The 12,332-nt window shown below is 38.0% G+C and overlaps 1 protein-coding gene across 1 annotated transcript in view; it reads right to left on the reverse strand.

Moving 5' to 3' along the window:
- Suz12 (SUZ12 polycomb repressive complex 2 subunit) overlaps window positions 1-12,332 on the reverse strand; it is a 42,013-nt gene that overhangs the window by 25,494 nt on the left and 4,187 nt on the right. The window contains exon 4 of the mRNA XM_038327960.1: window positions 9,309-9,377. Coding sequence (XP_038183888.1) covers window positions 9,309-9,377 — 69 coding nt within the window. The remainder of the gene's footprint in view (window positions 1-9,308; window positions 9,378-12,332) is intronic.

Here is a 12,332-nt window from a genome sequence, read left to right on the forward strand (position 1 = left end):
CTACAGAGGACTAAAGAGAAAAGATGGCACACAAGAACAAGGTATTTTTACAGAAGAGCTAAAGTAAACAGAGCAACAAAGCTCAGTAATGAAAGGCTATAAACGACGGCTAGGAGTCCTGAGATTAGGAAAACATACTCTGAAAGGTGACTAGGATGACATTTCCAGAACAGCTAATGAAGACTACAACCTAATGAACAAACATAATGAAGACATTATTGAGACATGTTGAAAAATAGGATGCAGGGCCTGCTTGTATAGGTTCTCTCCTATACGTTGTTTCTAAAACCATGAGACAAAATAAACATCTTCTCCTTATCTCATGTATTTGGTCACAGCTATGCAGAAGCTATATAATCTAGTACATGTGTAGTTTCTTAAAATGGTGGTGACACTCTGGGTATGTGTATAGAAATGGGAATTACAGAGAGAGTGTGGTAGGCCACAAAGCATTACATGAAGTAATGAATAGAAATGAAAACATAGCAAAGAGACTGACCCAGAAAGTCTTCCTAAAACTTTTTTTTTTTTTTTTTTGAGAAATCAGAGGCAAGTAAGATTTTTGCTTTTTTTTTTTCCTTCGGTTTTTGAGACAAGGTTTCCCTGTGTAACAGCCCAACCTGTTCTGGAACCAGCTCTGTAGACTGAGTGCTCTGTAGACCAAAGGCATGCACAAATTCTTAAGGGACTAACATTCTGAAAAAGGATTCACATAGGAACCTCAAATCTGAATACTGGATTCCACAAAGGAAACCAAGGTCGATTTTTGTCATTTTTCAAGACAGGTTTTCTCTGTGTAATAGCCGTGGCTGTCGTGGAACTCGTTTTGTAGACCCAGCTGGTTTCAAACTCACCGAGATTCACCTGCCTCTGCCTCACCAGTGCTGGGACTAAAGGCATCGGCCACTACACCGGGCTGGAAAGCAAGTTATTATGCTAAAAAGACTGTGATCACTACTTTAAATTTGTATGTATTGCTGACAGCATATGTATAAAGCCTTTTGAAATACTAATTATATTATTTAAAAATAGGAAAAATTAGTCAGGCAGTGGTGGCACACATTAATCCTACTCAGGAGGCAGAGGCAGGTGGATCACAGTGAGTTCAAGATTAACCTGGTTTACAGAGTTCCAGGACAGTGACACAGAGAAACAAAACAAAACAAAAAACAAAACAATAGGTACATATGCTAGCATCTACATTGTGCAAGGGAAGCTACTTCTCTCTTATACATTCATTTACTTATTCTATTTGTGTGTGGGTACACACATGATTGATATGTCAAGGTCAGAGAACAATTTTTGGGAATCACTTCTTTCAACCATGCTGGTTCTGGAGAACAAACTCAAGTTATTAGGCTTTGAAGTAAGCGCCATTAGCAACTGAGTCATGTCACTGGCTTAATTTTCCTTATGCATTTTATCATATCAAGCTAAAAATTTGACGATTACACACTATTGAATCCATTATTCTACACCCAAGGTCTCAAAATAAAGTATTTGAGACATACAGATGGGAAGACTTTGAATGGGAGATGGTATATATGTCTATTACACAGAAACAAATCTTTGAAAACTGTAAAGGGGCTTGGTACCATACATCTATAATCCCCGTACTCAGGAAAGAAAGCAAGAAGGATCATCTTAAAAGTCAACCTCAGCTACATTGAGAGGTCAAAGCCAGCCAGAACCACAAGAAATCTTATCTCAAAGAACATAAGACAGACTCAAACAGCTTAAAAAGCAAAGACATTAGAGAAAAATATACACTAAACCGAAGAAGCCTAAACATTATCTACAAAATAGAAGGGCAGAGAAAAGCTATTAATGTAATAGTACTGCTTAAAATAGTTTCATTACTTGTGTAGTTCAGTGACAGAGCACCTGTCTAGCAAGTACAAGGTCCTAGGCTCCATCTCCAGAACTACAAAGATACATATGTACAAAGAATAATTTAATAGTATTCCTAGAATTAACACCACAACTTTATTGGGTTTTCAATTTGTTTTTTCAAGACTGTATCTTACTATGTAGCTGTCTATCCTGGAATTTACTATGCAAACCAGGTTGGCCTTGAACTTACAGAGATCCACCTGAGAGCTAGGATTAAAAGTGTGCAACACTAGGCCCAGAAATACATCTTTTTTTAAAAGATTTATTTATTTATTATGTATACAACATTCCTTCCATGTACACCTGCACACCAGAAGGGGGACCAGATCTCATTACAAATGGCTGTGAGGCACCATGTGGTTGCTGGGAATTGAACTCAGGACCTCTGGAAGAGCAGTCAGTGCTCTTAACTGCTGAGCCATCTTGCCAGCCCCAAGATCACATCTTTATATAGTCTCTAAGAACCTGAAGTGACTGGTCATAGGCATCTTTTTCAGGCTTCTCATATCACTCTTCCTGCTCTCTCTACTCAGACACCTCATTTTTCCAGAACCACTTCTTTATCACTTTACTTCTACATTTATTTTTCAAATTTAACTTATTTCTTCAGATAAGATTTCCATGGCCATTACTTTCCCATATTCAACTGCTTCTCAGCTGGGCGGTGGTGGCGCCCGCCTTTAATCCCAGCACTCGGGAGGCAGAGGCAGGCGGATCTCTGTGAGTTCGAGGACAGTCTGGTCTTTATGAACTAGTACCAAGACAGGCTCCAAAAGTTACAGAAAAACCCTGTCTCAGAAAACAAAACAACAAGAAAAAAGAACTGCTTCTCCTGCTGTATACACTCATTGATTATCTGTATTTTTTTTAGCACCACCACCATCATCATTATTATAAATGTCTTTTCCTCCCAAAAGGCAGATGTATTTCGCACACCATTACATTCCTAAGGTTTAAATATATAGTACTTGGGACATAGCACACTAAGGAAATGACAAACTCCTCTGGCTCAAAATACAGATACAGACCTTGTTATTGTAGAAAAAGATGCTTACCAAAAGGGATGTTTATAAAAGGAAGATAAGTAACTTTAAAGCTTACGTTTTACAAAAACAGTGAGAAAAGGTCCTTTAGGACTAAGGATATCTCTGAAAAGTTAGAGAGCTTGCTTAGCAAGCACAAGGCCCTAGGTTAACTTCCCAGCAATGCTAACAACAAAATAACTACAAAAACCAACTAATGAAAGTTCTACTTCAGCAAGGCATGGTATCATATGCCAATAATCCCAGCATCTGGGAAGCTAAGGCAGGCTGGAGGATAGCAAATTGAAGGCCAACCTGGGAAACAGCAAGACCTCTCAAATAATTTAAATAAATAAATTAAAAAATCCTAGTTCAGGTAACTTTTCTGGAGATCTATCCAGCAACTACTATTAAACCAAGAATGGAACAGGGTAACGGGAAGACAGAAGACATTTACTTCTCACATGGCCCTAGGGGACGCCTTTAAAATAAACCTCAACTTTTAAATTTTTATATGATATGATTGTCCATGGATATAGTTTTAAGTGAAGAATTCTGACTAGAGAATCTTAAAACCAGTAGAATTGCTACTGTCCAGAATCTAGGTTGGACAATTAGAGATTAGCATGAGACTTATTTATTCTAGTAAGCCATTATGCTTACTCAAAACCCACAAATTCAAACTAGAATACCAAAACCAGCAATCTTAATTAAGACAAGCCATTTTGTCTAAATGCCTAAAATTCTACAAAGGTTTAAAAAAAAAAAGTGTTTAAAGTATACACAATCATACCAAAAAAGCAAGGAGACAATTCAGAAAAACCTGGGAAGCAGATCTGAAGTATGCTGCTTTTGAAGATGCTACTTTTCTTTTTAAAAAAATATTTATTTATTATGTATACAGTATTCTGTCTGTGTGTATGTCTGCGGGCCAGAAGAGGGCACTAGACCTCACTACAGACGGTTGTGAGCCACCATGTGGTTGCCAGGAATTGAACCCAGGACCTTTGGAAGAGCAGGCAATGCTCTTAACTGCTGAGCCATCTCTCCAGACCCCAAGACGCTACTTTTCCAAACAATAATTTGTATAAATGATAGTTTTATCACTGTACTTTAAGATCAAAAGAACTTGCTGGGGGGTGGTGGCGTGTGCCTTAATCCCAGCACTTGGGAGGCAGAGGCAGGAGGATCTCTGTGAGTTCAAAATCAGCCTGGTCTATAAGAGCTAGTCTTACACCAAAAAACCACCACACCAAAAAAAAAAAAAAAACAAAACAAAACAAAAAAAAACCCACAAAATAACCCACAACCCCCCCCCACACACACACAAAAAAAAAACCACAAAAAAGCAAAACAACTCTCATTATTGTGACAAACATTTTAGAAAAGCAAGGGCATGGTGACACCCAGCACTCAGGAGACAGGAGGCAAGTGAGTTTAAGGACAGTCTAGTCTACAGAGCGGGCCCTAGACAGTCAGGACTAAACAAAAATCATCTTGAAAAAACCAAGGAGAAAAAGAAAAAAAAGAAAGGAAGGAAGGAAGTTAAATCTATGACATGACTCATGATCTTTTTTCTTCCATAATTTCTCCTAACAAGTTTCTATAATTAATATGTAAGACAACTGTAGAACTAAAGTATATAAAAATCATGGAATAGCAACTTGTTTTACAGATATGAAAGTCAGTATTTTGGTTCTGTTTTTACTTGCTATAAGTCTTAAAACTAAAATGGGTGGTGGTGACACACTCCTTTAATACCAGCACTCGGGAAGCAGAGTTCGAGGACAGCCTGATCTTCCAGGACAGCCAGTGCTGTTATACAAAGAAACCCTGTCTCAAAAACAAACTAACAAAATATCAAAACTAATTTAGGCATTTATAGTAGATTTTGTATTGCAGTACTCTTGATATTCTTGTGAACCTAGAATTCCCTTTAGTTCTGGGAAATGAAATACTCTAGGCATGATAATGGTCTAGTCTAATCCTAGGAAGTGTGTGATGAAAGAACATGAGCTCCTGCAGAAGACACTTAGACTACTAGTGTTGAAGAGACATGGCTGTGATCAAACTCAATGAGGTTCTCATGTCTGTGATAATGCACAGAAGATAAATAGAAGAGAGATGCTCTTGTATATGACTTAAGATTTTAACTTTAATTAACACCAAGGAATAACAAAGGCTTACATTATTCTAAGAACGAACTTGACAACAGATTATATAGTTTCATAGTACCTGCATTACATACTGGTTTCTAGGATATTTTTCATAACCCCGTGTAATGAACTGACTACAATAAGACTACAGTTAATCTGAGAAGGAAAACGCACTGAAATAACACTACTTTGGAGTTTGAGGAGAAACTTGAAAAACTTTCTCAAATTATCTTAGTACCTTAGGGAACAACGCTGAGACAATATTGTACAAACCTGGGAGGTTTAAATGACAAATCTGCTGTACCCAACTAGATCCTTTTTTTAAAAAAAGATTTATTTATTAAGTATACAACATTCTGCCACCATGTATGCCCACACACCAGAAGAGGGCGCCAGATCTCATTACAGATGGTTGTGAGCCATCATGTGGTTGCTGGGAATTGAACTCAGAACCTCTGGAAGAGCAGCCAGTGCTCTTAACCACTAAGCCATCTCTCCAGCCCACCCAACTAGATCTTAAAGATCTAAAATTTGTCTTTCAAATTTGTGGGCAAGAGGCTGGAGAGATGGCTTGACAAACATGCAGGCATGAGGACCACCTGGGTCCAGATCTGTAGCACCCTCATACAAAGTCAGGCATACACTTTAATTTTAGTACTGGGGTTCAGAGTAATGTCTTGAAGCTCACTAGGCAGCTAGGGTTCATAATTTTGAGTATACATGATATTAGTGTGTATAGATGTATGTACGACCTGATCTAAGAACTTCCAAAAAAATTTTATATAGCCAGGCAAGCATGGTGGCATATGCCTTTAATCCAAGCTCACAGGAAGCAGAGGCAAGTGAACCACTATGAGTTCAAAAACAGCCTGATCTACATGGTGTACTCTAGGTCACTCAGGGTTACATAGTAAGACCACCTCAAAACACAAGATTCATACAGCTATAGTAGTTTAAACCACTGAAGAATTGATGTCAAAGGGAAAATAGAGAATAAAAACATGAAAATATAAAATAAGAATTTTATATAATCTACTGATGTTTCTATGAATTCCAGTTCAAACCACTGGGTAAAAGGAAGAAAATTACTAGAGGGCAGCGGATCAGAAAGAACTGACCACCAGTTCATGTACCTTCCTTACAATACATATTCTCAGAGAAATGCTGTGATACTTACTAAAGTCACTGTCACAGTGAGGAAGTAGCAGGGTTTATCAGTGATGAAACTAAATTCTGCTGAGGAAGATAAAGGGATCAAATTTTCTTTCTTTCTTCCTTTTCAAGATAGGTTTTCTCTGTGTAGCCCTGGATGTCCTGGAACTCACTCTGTAGACCAAGCTGGCCTTGAACTCAGAAATCTGACCACCTCTTACTGGGATTAAAGACATGTGCCACCATTGCCCAGTGGGATGAAATTTTTTATTGGCCCAAGGTTATGACTAGAGGGCAAATTATGAAGGGAATCAGAAGAAAAAAGTCAGGTCAGCAGATCAGGTTCTAACTAGACTATGAGGCACTACCACAAGCAGGAGATGTAGGCATGTGGTTAGCACTACCACCACACAGTGCTACTAAAAATCCCCCAGGGACCCCCAGAGTTCTCTCAAGGGCCAAATAAGCATCTGAAATAAAAATCTAAGAAAAAACTAAAATGTACAGGCACTGAGAAAACTCTCAGTTCTATCTTGTTCTAGAACTTATAAATTTATTCATTTTTTAAAGATTTATTTCTTTATTATGTATACAGCCTTCCTTCCATGTATGCCTGCAAGCAGAAGAGGGCACCAGATCTCATTATAGATGGTTGTGAGCCACCATGTGGTTGCTGGGAATTGAACTCAGGACCTCTGGAAGAGCAGCCAGTGCTCTTAACCTCTAAGCCATCTCTCCAGCCCCCTAGAACTTATAAATTTAAACTGGCCTAGACATAAATGGAAATACAAACTACACTTCAATCACACAAGATTACCAGATATAAAGATGCAGTTTCATAATTCAAGTAACAAATCCCAATAAACACAAGCAACTACAAAAAAAGGGTGGGGGGAATTAAGACCATTATTTAAAAATCACTAAATGAAAGATGCAAACTAAGAATGAGTATTTGCTAGTTGTTTGTCAACTGGACATAGCCAGTCACCTTAAAAGAGGGAACCCCCTCTAGGTGTGTTGGCACACACCGTTAGTCCCATCACTCAGAATTCTGGAGACAGAGGCAGACAGGGCTGAGTTCGAGACCAGTCTGGTCTACAGAATGAGTTCCAAGACAGCTAGGGCTACACAGAGAAACCCTGTCTTGAAAAACCAAATAAGTAAATGAAGGGAGGAAAGGAAGGAGAGAAGGAGGGAGGGAGGAAGGGAGAGAGGGTAGGTGGGCCTAAATCTATAAATGTCCCCCACCAGATTTACCTATAGGGCATTTTCTTGATTGATGTGGGAGGGCCTAGCTCATGGTACCATCCCTGGGCTAGTGCTCCTGAGTGAAAGCAGGCTGAGCAAGCCTTGAGGAGAAAAACCAGTCAATAGCACTCATCCACAGCTTCTGCTTCATTTCCTGCTTCCAGGTTCCTTCCCTTCTTGATTTCCTACTCTGATTTTCTTCAATGAAGGACTATAATGTGGAACTAAGCTAAAATGAACCCTTTCCTTCCCAAGATACTTTGGGTCATGGTATTTTATCACAGCACTGGAAATCCTAACTAAGACACTATCCTATCTTGATTGGAAAAGATATTAAATGGCACATGCCTAAGGCTAAGACAGGAAGGTCCTGAGTTTGGGGCCAGACTGAAATTATAAAGCAAGACCCTTTCTCCACAACAAAAACTTTGAGAAAAATACACTGCCACAGTTTTTTTCTATCAAGTTTTTTTTTGAAGGAACAGAATATACAGCTAACTAGACCACTTGCCTAACGTTCACAAAAACCTGTATTCAACTCCAACACAGCTGAGGGTCTGGTGGATGGAGAGTTATTCACAATTTCCAGTTTCTACATTCTCTCAAAAAGTAGTTAAGCACGCCTTTAATCCCAGCACTCGGGAGGCAGAGGCAGGCGGATCTCTGTGAGTTCGAGACCAGCCTGGTCTACAAGAGCTAGTTCCAGGACAGGCTCCAAAGCTACAGAGAAACCCTGTCTCAAAAAAAAAAAAAAAAAAAAAAAAAAAAAAAAAAAAAGTAGTTTAAACTAGTCAATAAATAAACAGCACCTTAATTCCTGGAATATTCAAAAGGAACATGAGCTTTTTTCTTTCCTTCGTTTTTTTGTTTGTTTGTTTTTAGAGACAGGGTTTCTGTTTGTAACAGCCCTGACTATTCTGGATCTCATTTAGTAGACCAGGCTGTTCTGGAGCTCATAGAGATCTGCCTGCCTGTTTTTCCTGACTTGTGGATTAAAGGCATTATGAATATTTTGTACTAAGCAAAGTAAGAATAAAAAAAGGGGACCCTCTCTCATATTTAAGGGTAATTACTTAGAGCAGCAGTTCTCAACCTGTGGGTTTTGACCCTTTCACAGGGATCACCTAAGACAATTGGAAAACACAGATATTTACATTAAGATTCATAGCTGGGTCAGACAGACAGTCATGGTACACGCCTTTGATCCCAGCACTGGGAAACAGAGACAGACGGATCTCTTCAGTTTGAGGCCAGCATAGTCTACAGAGTGAGTTCCAGGACAGCCAGGACTACAAAAAGAAACCCTGCTCTCCCCCACTCCAAAAAAAAATAAAAAATCTTAGTAGTAGCAAAATCGCAAATAATTTTATGGATGAGGGTCACCACAGCCTGAGGAACTGCACTTAAAGGTTCCCAAAGCATTAGAAAGGTTGAGAAGCACTGACCTAGAGGCAATACAGTACTGTGAAGTAACTAGCACGAAGTACCTATACCGTAAATTCTAGTTGCCACTTCTCCTCAGGTGAGGTAGTAGGATTAAGACCAAGTGCCTAAATTAAAGAATTTGATTTAAAAACATCAGGAAATGTTAAGAGATATATGATGATTTATGTGCTAAAAAACTGTTTCCAACATTAGAGATGGTTTTGAGGAGTCTCTGCCAGAGATGAAACATAAATTAATTCCTGACTCATAAATGTACCTGGGACAACTGATTCTCAGGTTTTGCTTTTTTTTTTTTTAAACAATCTTGTGGTTATCGCTAGGGAAAGAGTCACTTTAACTGTCCCTCTTTCCTCAAGTATATCATTTAATGTAAACTGACAGATTATCTTACCTATGAGATTCTTGCTCTCCTTTCATTTTCTCTACTTTTGATAACATATCATCAACTTTAAAAGTTTTCCTGGAAGAAACAGATAAACATAATAATCACTTCGCAACTGGGAAAAATACAAAATTATACTATAATAAGCAAAGTAGAAATTCAATTTTGATTATTTCAAAATAAACTATAAGGCTAGTTCATAACACACTCTTGGACAATTTCTTATAATACAGTAGACACCTATTCAAGTTCAATTATAACTGTTATTTTTCATGAAACCTCCTGTAATTATCTCTAAGTCATGAGTAATTCTCCTTACCCATGGCATCATAGTTTTGGAACATACATCCATCTATTTATCCATCCATCTATCTATCTACCTTCCTTCCTTCCTTCCCTTTTCGTTTTTTGCTTTTAAAGGCAGGACTTCTTTCTGTAGCCCTAGCTATCCTGGAACTCAAGAATTTGTAGACCAGGTTAGCCTTAAACTCAAGAGATCTGTCTGTCTCTGCCTTCTAGTGCTAGGACTAAAGGTGTATGCCACTACAGCCTGCTGGAACACCCATTATCTATTAAACAACCCAACAAATATATACCAGCACCATGGTTATTTTTTGTATATCTTTTTTTTGAAGTAGTGTCTCATTCTGTAGCCCAAACTAGACTTGAACTCAGGACAACACTCCTACCTCAGCTGCTCAAATCCTGGGATTACAGTAAGAGCCATTATACCAGACTATAAACTGTAACTGACAGTCATAAACATCCTCAAAGGTTAAAGGCAAATTTTCAGCTAAATGATATGCCACACCAAAAAGGTTAAATAGCAACAACAAAAACCAGTAACAGTAAAATTAGGGTACATACCATTCAATCATAAAATTATGCATTCCCCTTTGACACTTTTGATTCTTGATAGAGGGTCTTTGTTATACAGCTTTAGATGGCCTAGCACGCATTATGAAAACTCAAGCTGGCCTCAAACACAAGCCTCAGTGTCTTGAGGGTTACAGACATACCCACTACATCTGGCTTAACCTGCTTTTAAAAAAAAAATTCCCTGCCACACACAGAAAATAAAAACTTAAACAAAATCTTCCAATGCAATGAAAATTGAATGGATTAAAAAATATGCCTCATCTTAGTTCTCAATGTGAGCTATGTCCTAGAGACAGAGAAGTGAAAATGTAGTTTCATGCAATTTGTTAATCAGAAAACAAATGTTTCTCTTTTATAGATAGGTATTTTCGAAATTAGGATGTGAAAAACTTAATGTAACCCAGCAATGGTGGCGCGTGCCTTTAATCCCAGCACTGGGGAGGCAGAAGCAGGAGGACTTCTGTGAGTTCAAGGTCAGCCTGGTCTTCAGAGCAAGTCCTAGGAAAGCAAGGGTTGTTTAACAAAGAAACCCTTTCTTGAAAAACCAAAAGAATTTTATGTATCTGAGAGCTCCATTTGTATGTATGCCTGCATGACAAAGGATAAGACAGCAGAGGCCGTTAGATCCCATTATAAATGGTTAAAAAGCTATTATGTGATTTGGGGAACTGAACTCAGGTCTGGAAGAGCAATCAGTAGTCCTAACTACTGAACCATTTGTCCAGCCCCTCAGTAACAGTTTAATACTTGTGTGTAAATAATAGAATTTACATAAGTATGAAGGCTTAGTCTTTAAAAACAGCCCCCTGCCTCCCCCCCCACAGGCTCTTGACAAGTAGCCTAAAACTTGAGATCTTCCCTTCTGTGCCCTTCAATACCTGGTATTACAAACATGTGCCACTGTGATGGGTCAAATATTAAACTGCGTTAATAAAAACTTCCTATAAGAAAGTGCTAATAAGAATACATTACAGTAAAATATTGACAGAATGGTATTGTCTATATTTTAAGTGAATAAAATCATTCTCCATTAATACTTTTTTAAAAAATCTCTTTATCTTTAGAATAACAAAAAAAATCAATTTTAAAGTTTTATCATACAGCCTAGTAGTAATTTAGAAAAAACAGTATTTTCAATCTACAAATAAAAGAGGAAAACTGAAGGATTCTTTTAGGCTAATTACAAAGAACTTCAGTAGAAATATTAAAGAAGGGTTTTAATTACTGGAACATTTAAGAATATTAATTTTTTTGTGACAAAGAAAAAATTTAAATTTTGTCTAAAGAGGGCTGGATAGATGGCTCAGAGGTTAAGAGCTGCTCTTCCAGAGGTCCTGAGTTCAATTCCCAGCAACCACATGGTGGCTCACAACCATCTGTACTGAGATCTGGCGCCCTCCTCTGGTGTACGGGCATACATGGAGGCAGAAAGTTGTATACATAATAAATAAATCTTAAAAAAAAATTTGTCTAAAGAAAGAAAGGTAAGACTCAAAACCCAAGCATTTCTTCCAATATTGAGAAACCAAGAAAACTGAACAGTAGCAACAGTTTGAAATAGGTAAGGTCATAAGGATGATCCAGCCTTCTGTAGGGAAAAAGGAAGACACCACAGAAAAACAGCACCTCTCCAACCACAAGTACTTCTTTAGAAAAGTAACACCATACCACACCTGAGATTGACAAATGAAATAATGCTGTCACCAATAAACAGAATGATTAAAATTACATGAACCTGGGGGAAGAGGGAGACTCACAACACACTGGTAGGGTTCAAAAAACCTTAAAAGATATATAATGGACTAAATAACCAGAAAAACCAAAATTTTGCTTTGTTTTTGAGTCAGAGTATCATTATGTACTGTCCTAGAACTTGCTAAGTAGATCAGGCTTGCCTTGAACTCAGAGACCCACTTGCCTCTGCCATTCCAGTGTTTAGATTAAAGGCATATGCCACCATGCCATGCCCACTTTTTATACTATGTCTACTAGCATATAATGTATCTTAAGAGACAGTCTAATAAGCAAACGTTATGAAAATGATATGTATTCAATCTACTTATAAATTAATCCAAATTTAGCTTTTAAAAATTATCACTTTTAGGCAGGAGAGATTGCTCAGTGGTTAAGAGCACTAACTCTTCCAGAGTTCCT

Source organism: Arvicola amphibius, chromosome 4 (genome assembly GCF_903992535.2).
Source record: "Arvicola amphibius chromosome 4, mArvAmp1.2, whole genome shotgun sequence".
Classification (NCBI taxonomy): domain Eukaryota; kingdom Metazoa; phylum Chordata; class Mammalia; order Rodentia; family Cricetidae; genus Arvicola; species Arvicola amphibius.